Source organism: Armigeres subalbatus, chromosome 2, assembly GCF_024139115.2.
Source record: "Armigeres subalbatus isolate Guangzhou_Male chromosome 2, GZ_Asu_2, whole genome shotgun sequence".
Classification (NCBI taxonomy): Eukaryota; Metazoa; Arthropoda; class Insecta; order Diptera; family Culicidae; genus Armigeres; species Armigeres subalbatus.
In genome coordinates, this window is record NC_085140.1 from 435,380,330 (window position 1) to 435,400,446 (window position 20,117).

Consider the following 20,117-nt stretch of genomic DNA (forward strand, 5'->3'; position numbering starts at 1 on the left):
GGGGCCAGAAAATGTACCCTCAGGGGTACATGTTCCCCAGGTTGAGAACCGCTGATGTAGCCAATTTTGAAGCCGATTTTCGTACCGAATAATTCAATCAACGATTGTTATAATATTGATATAAAGGTATCAGCCTCTGTTACGTACTAATACCGTTAGTTGGATTAATTACGGTTTTGACCCTTCCTTCGGAAGTGTCTATAATTTCACTTTGTATGCGTTACGCAGGTGTGTTACGTATTGATCTATCAAGAAATCTCGTGAATTATTAAATAAAATGTATGGTATTTTAAACAAATACACTTTGACATTGAAAATATAATCATAACAAATAATATGACATGGAATTATGCCTATTTTTCTGATTTGTTTCAAAGAAACAAATGATTTCAATTTAGGAACATATAGAAGCATATACAAAAAAATCTTGTCAGAAAAGCGAAAAGCGTAAAAATTGAAAGGGATTTCAAAAATTTCTTCAGTGGAAGCTAGATAGCAAATGTGAGCATGTTTTGAGACACTAATAGATCACTTGTATGCATGTATGCGTGCGTATGTGTGAAAGTTCTGAAATTTACTACCATAAAAATCTCGCTCATTTTTAAGGTATTGAAAAAGTTTAGTTTTACCAAATTAGGCATCCATAAGGCGAAATATATGTTATTATTGAACGCTATTGAGTTTCGCTCAGATCAATGACTGATTTAGTTAGTTCTGGATTAATTAATATCGAGGTCTCTGGAAATTAACAGTACAATATATTAAACCACCGTTACGATAGTTACTAACCATGTCACAATAGTTATTCAATCCGACGAGCGCCTTATAGATAGGCAGCATGAAGCACAGTACGTTATCATTCGTTAAGTTGTCTTTCAACCCATGACATCCGCCTTTGGGTAGGCAATTATTTTGTCAGCTTCACGGTAAATCACCGTGGGAAGCTGAGTAGTTTTATCTCGGTTTAAATACTGGAGTCTGGAAAAAAATCTTTATAACTAAAGCCCCAAACGCAATACAACGGAACGGCGACGGAAACGGAAAATTTGACAGTTAGCCCATATATGTTCTGTCAAATTTGCCGTTTCCGTCGCCATTCCGTTGTATTGCGTTTGGGGCCTAAGGAAGGGTCAAAATCTCACTGTAGGTGGATTAATCTGGGTTTTATAAATATATCAGGAATTGAAACTAAAAACTTCAAAATCATAATGAATGAACACTTCGCGAAATTCCCAAGAAGATATTAATCTCTTGAAAGAAATAATAGGTCATAGAAAAATACGAAATTCTCTTCTATAAACAGCAATAATTGTAAAGTAAATGAATTATTGTATTTTTACTGAAATGTTTTTTTACTACTTTCAAATTTCATTGTTTTATTGAACAAATTTATTGCTAATTTTGACCATTCTAAACCAAGGTTGGAAGCTTCCTTGATGTTACGAAACCTCTGTGAATTACCTATTTCTTCAATTTAACTAAAGTAGTTATATGTTCCTTGTCTATTTAGCATGCCTCTGGAACATTGTTCAAAATTGATAAAAAATAATACTACTCTACTGGTTTACAATTGGTACATTGGCCTTAAAGAAAAGATAAAAAATTCAAATTAAACTTCTGTAGTCGATTGTATGGTAACACTGCACCACACAACTCGTCAATCGTGATCGTATTCGATTTGCGCCTTCAATGGTCACATACCTACAATCTGCCAGCTCAAGGTATCTCAAGTTGGGATAACGATCGGGCAACTTCAGCAGATCTGCATTTATCAGCAATAGATTGTTTTTGAATATCAATCGCCTCAGAATCCTACTCGACGGCATACCTATCACTGGCGTTTGGGGATCTTCCAGAATAAGTTCTTCCAGTTGGTTCAGAAAGCGAAGGCCTGTGAAAAAACTGTCACCATAGCCGCAGGATACCGTTAGTCGCTTAAGCTTCCTGATGTTTTTACAAATACTCGTCATGATACAGTTTGGTTAAGAATTCGCGAAAAGTTCTGCACGCATATCGATCACGTTCGGAAGCAACTGTCGGAATCCTTCGATTACACTGGAATCACTATTCCGGCTGAGCAACGACAGGCTGAGTTGCTTTACATTCACCAATGGGTGGCCGTCGTTGATAATCGGGAAATCGTTTCTTCCGGAGAGACTCAAAGTCTGTGGAATAAAATAAATGCATTAGCCCAAATGTATTACGCAACATGTTTTGCTTAAATAAACAACGCAGAAGGGAACTTACCTTAAGACTTTTAAGAAGCTTTAACAAGCTGAACGAGTTAGAATTTAACGAATTGTAATTAACTTTTAATTCTTGAATATCGGGACACGCTTTGGTGAGTACGTCGAGCACTATCTCACTGATGTTGAAGGTGAGTTCGACTTTTTTCAAGTATTTAAACCCAGCAAAGAATGTCTCCAACGTACTGTCACCTGTTCTGCAAACCTGTACACCTAGTTTCAGAATCTCAACGTTTGGAAACTGTAGATCATCGAGTGGGACGAAATAGTTCGCTGATACCCACTCCAGACTCTTCAGCTGTGGTGCCAGTCGACGTATTACTGGGATGGATCTATTTGCATCCATTGCGTCGTAGAATTTTATACTCAAGTGCGATAAGTTCGCGGCACACAGATTCCGGATTTGTAGCACGTTTATCATTGAGTGCAAGGCACGCATTTTATTCATCTCGGGATAGCACAAATGGTAACGATTCAGGTCCGAAGCGTGCACTCTGACTATCAGCTGCTCCAGATTTGGCGAACGAACTAACACGTTACATAGTTCTTCTTCAGATAAATCGTTGAAACAGCAGAAGCTCTCCAAATTGGCACCGAGCACATCTAGAATATCGTTGATCTTCTCGTAATTGTGTATAAAATGTGACATTATCTCGACATTACGATATGAACGGGAGCTTTTCCGGAGGTATTGCATCACAGGACTATTGTGCTCTAAGCTTAGACTGAGAGTTATTTTGCGTAGGAATTTGACATTGAAAGCCAGATTGCTCCATAGCTGACACACCAATGAAGCTGACTTACGATCACTCAACGGAAGAAAGGAAAATATGTGCCCTATCAGTTCCACCGGAAGGTGTGTCAGAAGTAGTCTTTCGGAAGCCATTTGCTGCACTGTATCTTTGCGAGGAATAGTTGAAACATTCGGCGATGCATGCTTTTAATCTAGTTATAGATATGATTAATCGTCATAAACATCAGGTACTGATACCGAGGTTTCTGGCTACCACGTATGTTTATTGTTTTGCCAGTGAGCCGAGTAAGTTATTTTGAAAACTCGTATCTACCTGTACAGTAATAAGCTTCTTCTGGTGAAGACCCATGAAAGGTTTAATATCTAGATTCAATATTCCTTTATACTGGCCGAACACAGCATGGAATGAAATGAGTAGTTGTGTCGTTCAAAGGGGAACACTCTGGAAGTGTGTGTGTGTGTACAAATTTTGTAGACACACTTTTTGAAACTTGGCATTATCCGATTTACTCGCAACAAGCTGCATTCGACGGGAAATGTGGTCCCATTGTTTGCTATTGAATGGCCCAATCGGACATTGAATTTAGAAATTTCTGGAAAATCATTGTTTTTTCTAAGGTTTCACCATTGGAAAACAATTTTCAAAATCGAAATTTTTATTTCAAAACTGGTGGCAATGCAAAAAAATGTAAAATTATCGAAAAAATGTGATCTATTCGCCTAAAGAGCTTTTCGACCATTCTCATGTGATTTTTATATTTTATAGTGCACGAGAAAGGCATCGTCACTGCTAGGTTGATTAATCTGGTTTTTTTTAACCTAAATTGTTACCTAGTTATCAAATACATGCATCCATCTCTTTAACTAGTTCTCGCGTGATTTTTGAAAACGTCGTAAGTCCAAATGAGAGACTCTCTTTCATTACGCTCTCTTTTGCTAATATCTAGGCTAGTTTAAAATTTGTTGCAATATTTTCACTTCAGCACACTAGACAAAGCTATTTTCTTCAGATCGGTGCTGGAAAATCCAATATAAATGTTAGAATGGCTTTGTAATAATCGAAAGAGAAAGTAAACAAAGAGAGCCTCTCTTTTGGACTTACGACGTTTTCAAAAATCACGCGAGAGTTGTTCCGTGCTTGTTATGCTTGAAGTATTGTGCATATTAATTTTCGGTATTTATTACTTTTTGGTATTTTATGCGAGGCTAATTAAATTTACTTCGTATTATCATTCAAGAAACTATCTTTTACCGAAGACCACATTATCATTTGATAAAGTGGTATTTGCTTTTACTTACATGTGATGACCGATTTTGCAACATATGCTTTTTCTTAGGGAATCTTTGAGACACTCTCAATCAAACCAGGTGGCCCTGCTCTTGGCTCGTCTGGGTCTTGGATAATCGGAAAATCGTGACCTTGAAGTCTCATTTAATATGTGTTTAGCTTTCCAAATTCTGTAAGAAAACAAATCAATATTTTTAATCATATGATAATATCGATATTATAAAATCGTCCTCATCGGCATTCGGTTCTTTACAAGACAGCGAAGCTTTCAGAGAGAATTCCGTGATTTGATCTGCACCGTTTCCTGATGATACGCAACTCTGTTGAAAATGGATAAATCTATAAACAAGGGATTGAATAGCGTTAAATTTTTAATACTTATTGTTTCTAGTGGACATAAATCAGTGATGAGAACTCACGTTTGGCGGAGCAACGTTTAGCGCTCTCCGGAGCTGTTCTCTCATATGGTCGGGGTTCTGCCAAATCACAACAAGCGTCAATGAAAAAATCCCCAAAATTTTCGTGTAACAGATTCAATTAATCACAAATCGCATCGGACATCGTTCAACGCCATAACTGAGGATATCCTACAACAAATGCACGCATAATTTGATATAAAATTCCGTTTTCCTTTTGCGAACAAAATATCACAAGTCAATCAAAAAGCCGCTTGGTGCGGTTTGGCTGAACCCCGACCATATAGACATAGACAATTTTGGTAATATTTTCAGTTCTGTCAAAATGAAAAATGCTAACTGTTTTATGGCGTAAATAAAAAAAAAGTTATAATAATCGTTTCTTGCACGCTAATTTTGTAAATATTGTCCGCATATATGGCCCGATCTCCCATTTGACGTCGATCGATTGGGGCTTTCTACTTCATTGTTGCGTTACATCCCGCATCCTCGCAGCTTAGCGTTTATTCAGCACTTCCACAGTTATTTACTGCGAGGTTTTCTAATGAATTTTACCATTTCTGCATTAGTATATCATGAGGCTAACACGCTTTAACAGCTGAATGTCTTTAAAGTTGGAGCAGAAAATCAGCAAGTCCAACAGCAGAATTTTCTTATCCCGAGGTAGCCATGTACATCAACACACGTCACAATATTTTGCACACCAATTGACATACCTTTTTTTTATATTTTTAAACTAATTTTATTTGTTAATTATCTAATACATGCATTCATCTCTTAGACTAGGTGTTCCGTGTTTTCTTAACACTATCATCCTTATTTGCTTATATACATTTTTAGTTATTATTAATACATTCAATTGCCTCTGGCAGTTAAGAATTTTCCTTTGCACAGTTGAATTGTACCATGTAGGAATTACAATGTTTTAACTTAAACTAATCTTAACCTAATTTATACTAAAGGGTACAAGGAGTTAAAGAAATCCGTTGCAATAGAAGATTGCAACGATTTTGTCTAAAATTGGAAATTATTTTGTTGGACATTTGTTGCAATGTCTCTCAATATTAGAAATTCTATGAAGTTCGTTGGTACGCATATACCACGGAGCGCAACTTCAGAATCATTTTCAGAATTTTATTTTGAATCCTCTTGGAAGTGCCTTCTTTCTGGTAACATTACAACGCTTAACTAGTCCATATTGGCACAGCATACAACAATGTTAGGTCTAAAAAATTTGTTTGTAAATCAAAAGTTTGTTCTTAAAGACAAGTTTTGATTTTCTGTTTATAAGTGGATATAGACACTTAATATATTTGTTACATTTGGCTTGAAGGCCTTCAATGTAACGATTTTTTAAAAAGTTAATTTTTGATCTAGCAGAAGTCCTAAATACTTAGCTTCGCTAGACTAAATAATTGGAACCCCATTCATAGTGACAATATGTCTCTGCTAGAAGGTTTCAAATAAAGAAGCTCTCGGCTTGTGTGGGAAAATTATAAGCTGAGTTTTGGAGCATTCGAGGAAATTTTTCCATTTTTGCAAGTAAGTGGATAAAATATCCAAACTTTTTGCAATCTACCCTGCACAAAAACACTGAAGGCTACGCCCTTTGCTAGCTGAGAGACCTGTGTCATCTGCAAACAAAGATTTTTGACACCACCACAGTGGTAAATCAAATTAAGTCAGAAGTAAAAATGTTATGCCAAATAGGGCCCCAGTATGCTTGCTTAGGGACACCAGCTCTTTTTTACAGGTAATCTATCAGATTTAGAATTCTGATAGTTTACCTGCAGTGAAGCGATCTGATAAATAATTTTGGATCCAGTTTAATAATATGCAGAGGTGAAAATTAAAATTCATCAATTTTTACAATCAAACCTTCATGCCAAACACTGTCAAATGCTCTCTATATCAGAAGAGCAACTCCAGTCGAATATCCTTCAGATTTGTTGCTGGAGCCGAATTAAGTTTCGTAACTCTTAATAGCAACTGATGAGTGGTTGAATACCCCATGGCGAAAACCAAATTGCTCATCAGCAAAAACAATAGAGTATCATTAATATGAACCATCATTCTATTTAAAATAATCTAAACAAACAGTTTGCTTATTGAAGAGCAAACTGATAGGGCAAAAACTCAGAAGCCTCAGCCGGATTTTTATCCGGCTTCAAAAGTCGGAACAACTTTGGCGTTTTCATTTATCGGGGAAAGTATGCCAATTGAAACATTTGTTAAATAAATTAACAAAAAGACAAAGAGCTCTCAGGAAGTTTTTTAATAAGTATGCTTAGAAAAATACCATCATCACCCGGGGAACTTTCATATTTTTAAATTTTCTAGTAATAGATCTCACTTCATCAGAATTAGTTTCCCAACGAAGGTCAAAAACATTATCTTTATTGAGAATGTCTTCGAAGTCTAAATGTAACCTGATCCTCAATTGGACTAGTGAGACTCTGGAGCTAAAAATTATGGGCACTCTCGAACTGTACTGAGCAAGTTTTGAGCCTTTTCGCCATTTGTTAATAACATTTTCTTCCTCTTTAGCGCTGGAATTGGCTTTTGAGGTTTTTAAAATTTTCGTTAATTTCAAAAAAGGGTTTTCGAACTGGGATCCAACTTCGAGACATTATTCTCTCAAAGTTGGTATTTCTCAGAATAGCGAAACGTTTTTAATTTCATATGTTGCAAGTCTCGCCAAATAACTTTCAACGCGGGATCTTGAGAGTTCTTTAGTATTACCTTCACTTATCACATTTTAAGACGGATCAGTAGCTGAAGATCGTCGTCACTAATAATGGAGTTGAATTTAACTTCCATTTTCCAAGATTGCACGCTCTTACTCAAGCTTCGACAATAAAATTTGTCAAAGATACGAGCGCATTGTCAATATCACTTTTGGTATCAAAGAGAATAATAATATCAAGAATTCCTATCGATATATGTTTTATATATATCCCAATCAGCTAGAATTAAAAAGTAGAGCTGATTGGATTATAAATGGCTTCTGTGAGATTTCAAATGTCACAGGGAAGGTGATCCAGAGTCAAAGATCAGCATGAGTTACCATTATTGGCCTGACAGCTGACTTCTGAGATCCAAGCTAAAACTAAATCAATTGTAAGAAGGATTTCGACTGGAAGAAAAACAAGTAGAGCCATTGGGATGCTTGGAATAGTAGTATAATATCCCCGCAGAACAATCTTCAAATAAAATTTTGCCGTTAGAATTGCTTTGAGCATTATTCCATGAACGGTGTTGGCATTGAAGTCACCAATTACGAAGGAATTTTGATTTTGTTTGCGAGTCAGAATTTGAAGATCAGCTTTCAACAAATTCTTTCGCTGCCCATTGCATTGAAAAGGCAAATGGGCTGCAATGAAGGAAAATTGACCAAAGAATTTGTTTCAACAGAAACTCCAAGGTTTCAAAAAACTTTTGGTTTCAAACGAAGAAAATAATTTAAGTGTTTTATACGTCTATTAATGACAATGGCGACCCCACCACGGTACAGGCGCTGTCCAGACGATCATTTCTGTAGATAAAATAATTTGGATCTCTTTTAAATGGAGAGTCCGGCTTTAAATAAGTTTCTGTTATAATAAATATACATTATACATGGAACTGTTAAAACAGGAAGTTGAATAATTCATCTTCCTTACCCTTGAAAGAGCGGCATTCCAATTTAGAACTTTCACACAATTATTTGGATCCATTGAAATGGAGGTCCGATAACAATTTTTGTTTGTACTTTATACCAACCTGAACAGCTTCAGGATGAGCTGTGCTTGCTTGAACATTGCATCAATCATGTGATGCAATTGTTCAGATTCAAAACCTGATGAATCCACCTAGCGGTGTTGGTGCCTTCCTAGTGCAAAAAAACACCAACAATATGAGTGAGAGCTCTTTAGCGTGTTTTATGCATAGAAAAATAGTATTCTGTACATAACTTCTGATCCACCATAGTCCAATCTGGCCCAATTTCCCAATAGCAAACAATGGGACAGGATTCTCCAGTCGAATGGAGATTTGTTGCAGAGTAATTCAGGCCAATGTTAAGTCTCAAAAGTTCAATGTCTACAAAATTTTGTACACATACACACCTACATACCTTTTACACAGACAGACATCTGCCTCAATTCGTCGAAAACAAGTCCGATTGGTATAACATAACACTATGGGTCTCCAGGCGCTTTTCAATCGAAAGTTTGGTTTTGGAGTGATCATATATAGCCTTTACGTATACTTAATTATACTTGCCGCCATACGCATGTTTGTCCCATGTTTGCCAAGTTTCCCACTATGTACATGGGACAGTTATGCAATAGAATCATACCAGAACCATACGAGAAAACAAAATCAAAATCGGAAGCAGTAATGCTACCTGAATCAGCAACAATACCGTTATTTTCCGTTGGGACATGGTATAAACCTCATTTTGAGAGAAGAGAGAATTTTGTCTACCAGTTATGATGTTTGCATACGTAAATTTACATTGAAAAAAGATTACTGGAAGTACTTTTGCTGCCGTTGACGGGCAAAGCGCAAATTCATTTATGAATTATGGTGGGGTATGAATGGTGCTCGACCGGTAACTGGTTTCGAAATTTGAGCGTTTGAAGAATTTCTACCCCGTCGAATCTAAGGATCAAATTGGAATTTCTGTCATCAATTTTGAACGGAATTTAAAAACTTTTTGCGTGAAGGGCATTCCCAGAAGTGGATTTATAGTTGCCCCCCAATTTTGCACATTTAAATTTATTGGAATCTTCTCGCACAGGACGCATGCGTCCTTGGCGTGAGAGGTTCCACCGCAAATCATGCATTTAGCATCCATGTGACAAAGTTTGGTTCCATGACCCCACTTTTGGCACTTACACGGCACTGGTAGGTTTTTGAAATTTCCCCAGGGCTACCGGAAATGTTCCCATGTAACACGGACATGGGACATAATACACAGGCCTTATTTTATCTTTTTCATATTATTTTAGTTCACTTTTGTTAAAATAGACTCAAATAAAATTCTTAATGCCCTCTGGGAAGTACCAGAGTGGGATTTCTTTTTCATCTTAATGAGTACTTGGACTGGTGAAAATCCAAGTAATTGAAATTCAATTTTAATCTCATCAGTGATTTTGTCATCACTGGGAGACCTTCAAAGACGACTTTGAACAATCGCTCCAGTTTTGTCGTCATCGTATGCTTGAAGACCTCCTATAGCGCTTCAGTTAAATACTGAAGAAGACGTTTGCGATCGTCAAGGATCCGGCAAAACGCAGCAGTCACCCTTCCTAGCAATCTGAAATGAAACCTTGATCCCCACAAAGATTACTTCAAGACTTTCCCATTCCGAAAGCCAAGAAAACTCGGCAACAGATACCACAATTGGCAGGAATCCGTTGTTTCTTCGCATGAATCGAATCACCTGGGCTAAACAGTGGTAGATTCGATTTTCTCAAATTCGTCATCAATCAAATCGAACTGATTGCTCGGATTCGATTGGAGAAGAATTATTTCCGATATTAGAGTTAGAAGGAATATCTGGTCGGCTGCCTTCTATTTTTTTCCCGCGCTTTGGCAGGACGGTCTTGAAATCTTGTTTCTTTGAAGGACAGTGGAGAATTCAGAGACTCCCCTTCCTCTTGTTTTTATAATGCTCATGGCTGAGCGTGGAACTGTGATTTGGACCTTCTAAGAGGTTTTTCCCAGAACAGAACTGTCCCTGCAGGATTACTACCGCTTGTCGGAAATTTTACTTCCGCAAACAGGTCCAACGTAAAACGAAGCACGGGTCCTTGCAAAGATCGTAACAGGATCAGTGGATTTTGCAAATAGCGCTGAAGCACCGTTAGAAATTAAAATAGCTTCGGTAGGTATTAAAACTTCCTTCCGCAAAGAGAGAAAGAACCGCACAGCACGATGCGGTCTCTGACCAATTGACATACCTATTTTATGAAAGAGCCTATGAAAAAGATGAGAGCAGGTAATAGAAATTCATCTATATCATATGAAATACAAAATAGTCTTTTGAAATCATTGAAAATTGTTTCCATAAGTGAATTGTATTCTAGAGGAATCTGGTGTTATTTCAGTGTACGATGATAAGTTTCAATCAAACCATCAAACGTAGTTCATGTGGGAATACTCCTAATGCGTACTATTGATACTGGAAATCTTATTCCTAGTGGAAGCGATCGTGGTACTGGAAATTTTAATAAAGATCGTGTAACCCACTTAGGTGGCCGTGTCAGATCAGTTTTTCTGTGATTTCATCCCCAAGTAACAATTGAACGGTTTGTTTGAGAAACTGCTCATGTAACATTTCTGGTCAAAATGATATTTTTCATCTGAATCATCCTTTTGCAGTACACATAGGTACGCGGTGTAAGAAAGCGGCCGTGGCCAAAGAAATTACATGTCAATCGTTTTTCGCTGTCTGTAAAATCCATTCAATAGAAACAGTAAAAGTATATTTTTTGTTTTTATGATGTTTACACACGTTCATCTAGTAGTGAAGTATGACCACTGGCAGCGGCGTCAGTTATTGTTTTTGAAAGAGCACCGTACTTGGCACAAGAACGCTGTCTTTGAGAACAACAGCGTGCTTGCAGTAAAATTATGGTGCCTTACATCTAAGCCTGGCCAGACCATACCACCTCTTCCTTATGTTAATCTTCACATTGAGTGGTATTACTTAATAAATTTTCCGAAAAGATGTACCTTGTTTGTTTACTTCAACAATATAAATTTGTCATCGAATGAGGTTAAAGTCCCTCGATAAATGTTTTGTAATATCAAATGGAGATGATCTAATAAATCCGAAAAATGCAAATCAACCGCTAAGTGTGTTCTTAATAAACTTAATATCCGGAAAATGCGTATGCTTTTATGAATCTGGTTCATCAAATTCTCACTCTTCTTTTGGAAGCATTTTCAAACAAACTTAACTGAAATAAAAATGAAAATAAGTCACGATTGCGTGAGTTTGGTGCAGGAATATTTTCTTATGGAGCTTATTCGAGCTCCAATCTCTTTCCAACGCTGACAATTTTCGTTGCTTGGACTGCTTTGGAACCTAATCAAGAGATTTCCTTATTTGTAAAACATATTACCACAGACAAACAGACACTAACACATGGAATATTTCCTGATAAAATTACCGTCACGCAGCACTAACGACATCTATTTGTTTACATCGACTTAGGGCAAATCAATGTTCAGGTGGCGGCAGTGAGCAAAACGTCAAAACTCGAGCAAAACCGATTGGTGCGCCTGCGGTTCAGGGTCAATCGGCCAACTAATGATTATTTGAACCACCGATAAATCAGTGCAATTACGGAAGAATCTTCTAGTGTTAGTCTGTTTATCTGTGATAATTACTGTAACGGTAAAAAGCTAGTAATTAATGTATCACATTATGGATCACCTGAAAAGAGGTTCAAGATCCGGAATTCATGCCTGAAAAAAGTTTTGCCAAATATCATCTCATTAAGCCGATACCCTATATTAATTTTCATCTTGAAATTCATTAAAAAATCAACAAAAACATGATAAAACGGTGAGATATGTTTCAATCCACAATTGCGATAAAACTAGCATTGAAGTTATGGTGAAGTTTCCGACAGCCAGCATCGCTTACAACACCTGTAAACAATATTGTTTTAGAAATCCCATGCAGTAAATTAGTATCACTATTTGAGAATCTGTAAAAACGAAAATAATATAGGAATATCTAAAAAATAGTTTTTTAACTTTTGGCCAGGATTTGGGCTGAAATACTCCTCAGTGCATCGTCCAAATATACGCATTCTGTCAAAAAAATACGAAAAACATTTTTGTTTGGAAATGTATGAAGAATTTTTCATTTGTTTGAGAACATATGTACAGGTACACGCACTTTGAAGACCAATTATGGAGTAGGGTATCCACTCATGGTTTGAACTAGTGAAAAGTGTATCATGGTTTGAACCATTTTAAAATCAGTCGACATTGACATTACCATCTTATTATGACCCTAAAAGGCTCGGAAGCCTCCTTCCAAGAGGCTCGGAAGCCTCCTTCCAAGAGGCTCGGAAGCCTCCTTCCAAGAGGCTCGGAAGCCTCCTTCCAAGAGGCTCGGAAGCCTCCTTCCAAGGCTTTCAGGAAGCCTCCTCCAAGAACAGGAAGCCTCCTTCAAGAGGCTCAAGGCCTCCTTCAAGAGGCTGCAGGAAGCCTCCTTTCAAGAAACAGAGCCTCCTTCCAAGAGGCTCAGGCCTCCTTCCAAGAGGCTCAGGAAGCCTCCTTCCAAGAGGCTCGAAGCCTCCTTCCAAGAGGCTCGGAAGCCTCCTTCAAGAGGCTCGAAGCCTCCTTCCAAGAGGCTCAGGAAGCCTCCTTCCAAGAGGCTCAGAAGCCTCCTTCCAAGAGGCCTGGAAGCCTCCTTCCAAGAGGCTCGGAAGCCTCCTTCCAAGAGGCTCAAGCCTCCTTCCAAGAGGCTCGGAAGCCTCCTTCCAAGAGGCCTGGAAGCCTCCTTCCAAGAGGCTCAGGAAGCCTCCTTCCAAGAGGCCTGGAAGCCTCCTTCCAAGAGGCTCAAGCCTCCTTCCAAGAGGCTCAGGAAGCCTCCTTCCAAGAGGCTCGGAAGCCTCCTTCCAAGAGGCTCAGAAGCCTCCTTCCAAGAGGCTTGGAAGCCTCCTTCCAAGAGGCTCAGAAGCCTCCTTCCAAGAGGCTCAGGCCTCCTTCCAAGAGGCTCGGAAGCCTCCTTCCAAGAGGCCTCAGAAGCCTCCTTCCAAGAGGCTCAGGAAGCCTCCTTCCAAGAGGCTCGGAAGCCTCCTTCCAAGAGGCCTGGAAGCCTCCTTCCAAGAGGCTCGGAAGCCTCCTTCCAAGAGGCTCAAGCCTCCTTCCAAGAGGCTCGGAAGCCTCCTTCCAAGAGGCTCAGAAGCCTCCTTCCAAGAGGCTCAAGCCTCCTTCCAAGAGGCTCAAGCCTCCTTCCAAGAGGCCTGGAAGCCTCCTTCCAAGAGGCTCGGAAGCCTCCTTCCAAGAGGCTCGGAAGCCTCCTTCCAAGAGGCTCGGAAGCCTCCTTCCAAGAGGCTCAGGAAGCCTCCTTCCAAGAGGCCTGGAAGCCTCCTTCCAAGAGGCTCGAAGCCTCCTTCCAAGAGGCTCAAGCCTCCTTCCAAGAGGCTCTGGAAGCCTCCTTCCAAGAGGCCTGGAAGCCTCCTTCCAAGAGGCTCAGAAGCCTCCTTCCAAGAGGCTCAGAGCCTCCTTCCAAGAGGCTCAGAGCCTCCTTCCAAGAGGCTCGGAAGCCTCCTTCCAAGAGGCTCAGAAGCCTCCTTCCAAGAGGCTCAGAAGCCTCCTTCCAAGAGGCTCGGAAGCCTCCTTCCAAGAGGCCTCCGGAAGCCTCCTTCCAAGAGGCTCGGAAGCCTCCTTCCAAGAGGCTCGGAAGCCTCCTTCCAAGAGGCTCAGAAGCCTCCCTCCAAGTGGCCGGCAAGTCTCCATCCAAGAGGCCCGCAAGCCTCCATCCAAGAGGCCGGGAAGCCTCCATCCAAGAGGCTTGGAAGCCTCCTTCCAAGAGGCTCTGGAAGCCTCCTTCCAAGAGGCTCAGAAGCCTCCTTCCAAGAGGCTCGGAAGCCTCCTTCCAAGAGGCTCGGAAGCCTCCTTCCAAGAGGCCTGGAAGCCTCCTTCCAAGAGGCTCAGAAGCCTCCTTCCAAGAGGCCTCAGGAAGCCTCCTTCCAAGAGGCTGGAAGCCTCCTTCCAAGAGGCCTGGAAGCCTCCTTCCAAGAGGCTCGGAAGCCTCCTCCAAGAGGCTCAAGCCTCCTTCCAAGAGGCTCGAAGCCTCCTTCCAAGAGGCTCGAAGCCTCCTTCCAAGAGGCTCAAAGCCTCCTTCCAAGAGGCTGGAAGCCTCCTTCCAAGAGGCTCGGAAAGCCTCCTCCAAGAGGCCTGGAAGCCTCCTTCCAAGAGGCTCGGAAGCCTCCTTCCAAGAGGCCTGGAAGCCTCCTTCCAAGAGGCTCGAAGCCTCCTTCCAAGAGGCTCCGGAAGCCTCCTTCCAAGAGGCTCAGAAGCCTCCTTCCAAGAGGCTCGGAAGCCTCTTCCAAGAGGCTCGGAAGCCTCCTTCCAAGAGGCTCGGAAGCCTCCTTCCAAGAGGCTCGGGAGCCTGCTTCCAAGAGGCGCGGAAGCCGCCTTCCAAGAGGCATGGAAGCCTCCTTCCAAGAGGCTCGGACGCCTCCTTCCAAGAGGCTCGGAAGCCTCCTTCCAAGAGGCTCGGAAGCCTCCTTCCAAGAGGCTGGAAGCCTCCTTCCAAGAGGCTCAGAAGCCTCCTTCCAAGAGGCCTCGGAAGCCTCCTTCCAAGAGGCTCAGGAAGCCTCCTTCCAAGAGGCTCGGAAGCCTCCTTCCAAGAGGCCTCAGAAGCCTCCTCCAAGAGGCTGGAAGCCACCTTCCAAGAGGCTCGGAAGCCTCCTCCCAAGAGGCTCGGAAGCCACCTTCCACGAGGCTCGGCAGCCTCCCTCCAAGAGGCCCGGAGGACTCCCTCCAAGAGGCCCGGGAGCCTCCTTCCAACAGGCTCGGAAACCTCCCTCGAAGAGGCCCGGAAGCCTCCGTCCAAGAGGCCTGGAAGCCTCCTTCCAAGAGGCTCGGAAGCCTCCTTCCAAGAGGCTCGGAAGCCTCCTTCCAAGAGGCTCGGAAGCCTCCTTCCAAGAGGCTCGGAAGCCTCCTTCCAAGAGGCTCGGAAGCCTCCTTCCAAGAGGCTCGGAAGCCTCCTTGCAAGAGGCTCGGAAGCCTCCTTGCAAGAGGCTCGGAAGCCTCCTTGCAAGAGGCTCGGAAGCCTCCTTGCAAGAGGCTCGGGAAGCCTCGTTGCAAGAGGCTCGGGAAGCCTTCTTCCAAGAGGCTTGGAAGCCTCCTTCCAAGAGGCTCAGAAGCCTCCTTCCAAGGGGCTCGGAAGCCTCCTTCCAAGAGGCTCGGAAGCCTCCTTCCAAGAGGCTCGGAAGCCTCCTTCCAAGAGGCTCGGAAGCCTCCTTCCAAGAGGCTCGGAAGCCTCCTTCCAAGAGGCTCGGAAGCCTCCTTCCAAGAGGCTCGGAAGCCTCCTTCCAAGAGGCTCGGAAGCCTCCTTCCAAGAGGCCCGGAAGCCTCCTTCCAAGAGGCTCGGAAGCCTCCTTCCAAGAGGCTCGGTAGCCTCCTTCCAAGAGGCTCGGAAGCCTCCTTCCAAGAGGCTCGGAAGCCTCCTTCCAAGAGGCATGCGACATTGCGACCCCACCACAGGCACGGTCAAGACGATCATTTCTGCTTATAGGTTGTATCGACGTCATAAAGTGGTCGTATCATGGTTATATTTTGGTTTTCAAAACCACCAAGTCTGGAGAAGGTTTTATGTAGCATGTTTTATGTGAGACGCTAGGTAGCATAGCATAAGTGATTTTACAAATCGTAAGTGGTTATACAATGGTCAATAATGTTTTGAGGGGGTCACAAAAAAATTCGGATATTTTTGAAGATTTTCAAAACATTCTTTAACAAATCCGAGGAGTTTTTTGTTTTAATTTTTAATTTTAATATTCATTTTTATTCTCTCCCCCTTGACTTTTTGGAGACCAGTAGGATATAATTTTAATTAAATATTTGTAACGGCCTAATGTTAAAATACAATAAATACGACAATATAAAATATATTTTTGAAAAAGAAAATGTAAAACACAAAAGAATGAAAATATCAAAATATAACAACATGACGATTTGTAAATATGAAAATACAAAATAAAAATATATAAAAATGCTCACAAATAATAATATGAAAGCATGCAAACATAAACTTAATAATATATAACAAAATGAAGATTTTAAAATAATGAAAAAAAAAACATGAAAACATGGGAATCAGAGCATAAAATATTCACCTTCATGAAGCAACTTCGGGCCGAATATTGTCAAACGTCGCATGACTATTCAAAACATAGAATGACTTATTCAGTTTTCTTCTTCACATGTTCATTCATTTGACTGGTACTGAGAATGGTCACTGCGTTTAAATAAAACATAATTGGCCTTGATTATGTTGACTTTTGGCACTAAAATTTCCCCTCAGTTTAACGTCGGGGTCAGATCTATGTGAGTTATTGTTGAAATCCACATTTAAGTGTTTAGTTTTATAGTAATTTATTAGTTTACGAAATTTAAATAAATACTCACTGACTGATATTTGATCGGAAATTGTCAATGTTCAGTCGAATATGAATAAGTACGAAGTGAGGGTGACAAAGAAGGCCGATGGGCTTCACCAAAAATATTCGATTATTAAAAGCTCTGATGGGAATATGAAAGTATAAAATAAAAAAATATAAAAAAAATTCTTTTAAATTTTCATATTTTTATATTTGTTTGCATGCTATAAAAATTAAATTATGAAAATACGAAAGTTTGAAAATATTAAAATATAAATATGATTAAAATACAAATGTGATAAAATATTAAAATATATAAAAAAACTATCAAAAAATAAAAAATAAATGAAATTATAAAAGTATAAAAATATATAATTAAAAATATCCCAAGTAACAATTTCCATGCTACTTGGATTTATTTAATTCTTATAGCGGATTTATGATAGCAATTACCATAGCTAGTTGCTCAGTTTTATTGTCGATCTTATTGCTATCAATAAACCTCTCATAATAATAAACATAATAATAAACATCATAATAAACATGAAAATATAAAATTATGAATTTAAGTAAATATAAAACATATAAATATAGAAATTGAAATATAGGAAACAAATATACAAAAATATTCAAATACAAATAAATGAAAATAAATTATGGAGCATTGTAAGTTATGCATCGTAGATGGGACTAGTAATACTCATGTTTCTTTTGAAATCTCTATCCAGAGTGGCCCAACTGACTGTGGGAACTGCGAGGTCTGCATGGGACTCATGGGAAGTTTTGAGATTAGGTTCTGAAGTACGCTATAAAACTCTCATTAAACCTCGATTGTTACTTGGGTCATCTTTTATCACAGCGGTTCTCAACCTTTTTCTTGAGAGGTATCCCTTCGAACTTTTGCATTCATTGAGGTACCCCCTACCTTTATCGCCGTTAAAAACAAGCCTCCTGGAGATCAAAACTAATTTCACTGGCGTTTTCAAAGGCACATCAGTGAATATCAAAGCAACCCACAATTGGGTCCTTAAATGAAGAATCGATAATCGGTTTTCTTTCAGGGAACGATGAAGTTGCTTGTGCATTCACTTCTGTTTTTGTCTGCTACACTTTCCGTTTTCAATACATAATGGTTTGAATTCCGAGATTACATTGGTGACTATGAAATAAGAACATTTGATGTAGAAAAACATCGAAAAAGCATAAAGTCGGTTAAATTAACCTGAATCATTGTCCAAAGTTTTTTTTCCTACTTATGATATCCTTCGCAGTAAAAATTAATAAACATAACTTCTCGCTCTTAGTTTCATAGGGGAGTATCTGTATTGATCAATTTCTCTTAATCGATTTTATATTTTGTTTATAGTTCATTTTTTTCAAAAGCTACAACCGTGAATATTGATTCTGGTGCAAGATAGAATCATCGTTTATCACACCAAACCATTAAATCATCGACAAACTAGCGCAATTTGGTACAATAATAAAAAGAAAACGTTGACGAAGAGAAATTGATCAATACAGTTACGCCCCTATGAAACTAAGCGCGAGATTTTTATTTTTAAGTTATTTTTGTGAGGTCCTTAACACTTCTAAGTTTTCATTCAATGACCCGAATTTTCACACCACCAAAGAATTCAACCCACCGAAAAACGAAGCGAGGGCAACCGCATTTCGTGGACTCCATTCCGTCGTGTGCATATCATGTGTGTCCGCAGCTCCTGTCCTGTTGGTAGTAGCAGACTGAAACCCGCGGTCTGAATGGAACCCAAAAATATATTAATGACATAGTGGTCACCGCACCGTGACTTGTCAAGATAAATTTTCCATGTGGTTTTGAGTGCGCGCCCATGCCAATTCGCAGACGTCCATTCGTAACGTCAGGTACCGGCAACCGGTCCCGGAATGCAATCCGATTCGATTCGATCCGATCCGCGGAGGATGCTCGATGCTTATAAGCTCACCTCACAAATTAAGCTTTCCGATCGAATTGGAAAATCATGTTTCGCTGACTTGCCGGTCGTTGCTGTCGGGTGTCATCCGACCTTTTATAACAAAGTCGTGGTCGTCACGGCGGTTGGCGTGGTTTCGCTCTTTGACTTTTGCATGCTTTTAATCGAAATTACTAAAGTGCAGTAATATGACCAAATGAGATCACTGCGCGACGCGCCGGTGCGGGAAAAGACCGGGAACAGAAGAAGAACACGAGGTTGCACTCGTTCGGAATGGCATGGTGTAATCGAGCAAGGGTTTGCATTTTTATCCCCGTATTCGGAACGGAATGAGCTTGTAGCATTGGCTCGAAGAACCAATGAATGTCGCGTCGTCGTCGTCGTCACAAGTCTATGTGTTCCAACAACACGCGTTGTTGATCCAGTTTTGTTTTTCGAAGGTGGGCGAAACAAATATAAGCGACGTAGAGCTGGAATTAGTTGAAGAATTGCAGAGGTAGAATAACGGCTGACAGGGCAGTTCGGTGCATGAGAGAGCGAGGGGGGCTTAGGACATGGGACATAAAACTGCATTCCGAGGCATAAGTCGCCGGTTATTTGTCTGGATATTGGTTCAATAAAAATGAACAACTCAAGAGGGTTGAGTGGCGCGATTGGAGGTTATTATGGAAAACTTGTGTTTTGCAAAAATAACTCTGTGACATATTATTGGTTCAGTATTAAGCGAAGGTAGACTCTTACTTCCCATTGCAAACTTGTACGCAATAATGTTTTGTTTTATGAGGTCATCGATGGATTAAATACAAGCGTTTCTGCGACTGCTCAGTGGTTAGTGTCTACATGCATTCAATCACATTTGAAATTCAAATATTCTAATATTCTTAGTCCTTTTCATACATAATTGTTTTAGCCTTTCTCGTACAACAAAGTTTTTTAGCTTCATTTGGTCGTCCACTTTATTCCATAATAAGGCTACACACATGTCGGATGCAACTTGGTTGTTTGCACGATTTCACCTAAAATTGGCACAACTCATGTCATAGCATCCCTGTTATCAGTGGTGGCAATCATGGTTGAAGATAAAAGTTTCACACAGATTCAGTGCGACGCTGCTTTCCCGAAGAGTAAAAACGTTACTGTTCGGGTTGCAATCGCGATATCTTTTCGCGAGATAAAACCTCATACACAAACAATTCACGAAGCCGTCAACGGAGAGTCTCACTCTAATCTATCGCTACGAGCCACTATAGGATTTCGGGCGGTCATTAATCGAAAATGTCATGTCTTCCGAATTATTTTAAAATATTTTCTCTCCATTGTCAATACTCTAATTAAGAGAAAT

At 40.2% G+C, this 20,117-nt stretch overlaps 2 protein-coding genes across 4 annotated transcripts in view; one reads left to right on the plus strand and one right to left on the minus strand.

Annotated features, from left to right (window-relative positions):
- Positions 1–20,117, plus strand: part of LOC134213601 (protein Shroom) — a 929,824-nt gene that overhangs the window by 5,009 nt on the left and 904,698 nt on the right. The gene's annotated exons all lie outside the window — the stretch shown is intronic.
- LOC134210374 (uncharacterized) lies at positions 1,983–3,133 on the minus strand. Its single transcript, XM_062686428.1, has 2 exons — positions 2,248–3,133; positions 1,983–2,165 (listed from the first exon to the last, which is right to left on the minus strand). Exons 1-2 carry the CDS (start codon positions 3,130–3,132, stop codon positions 1,983–1,985), a joined length of 1,068 nt encoding a protein of 355 aa, XP_062542412.1. The 5' UTR covers position 3,133.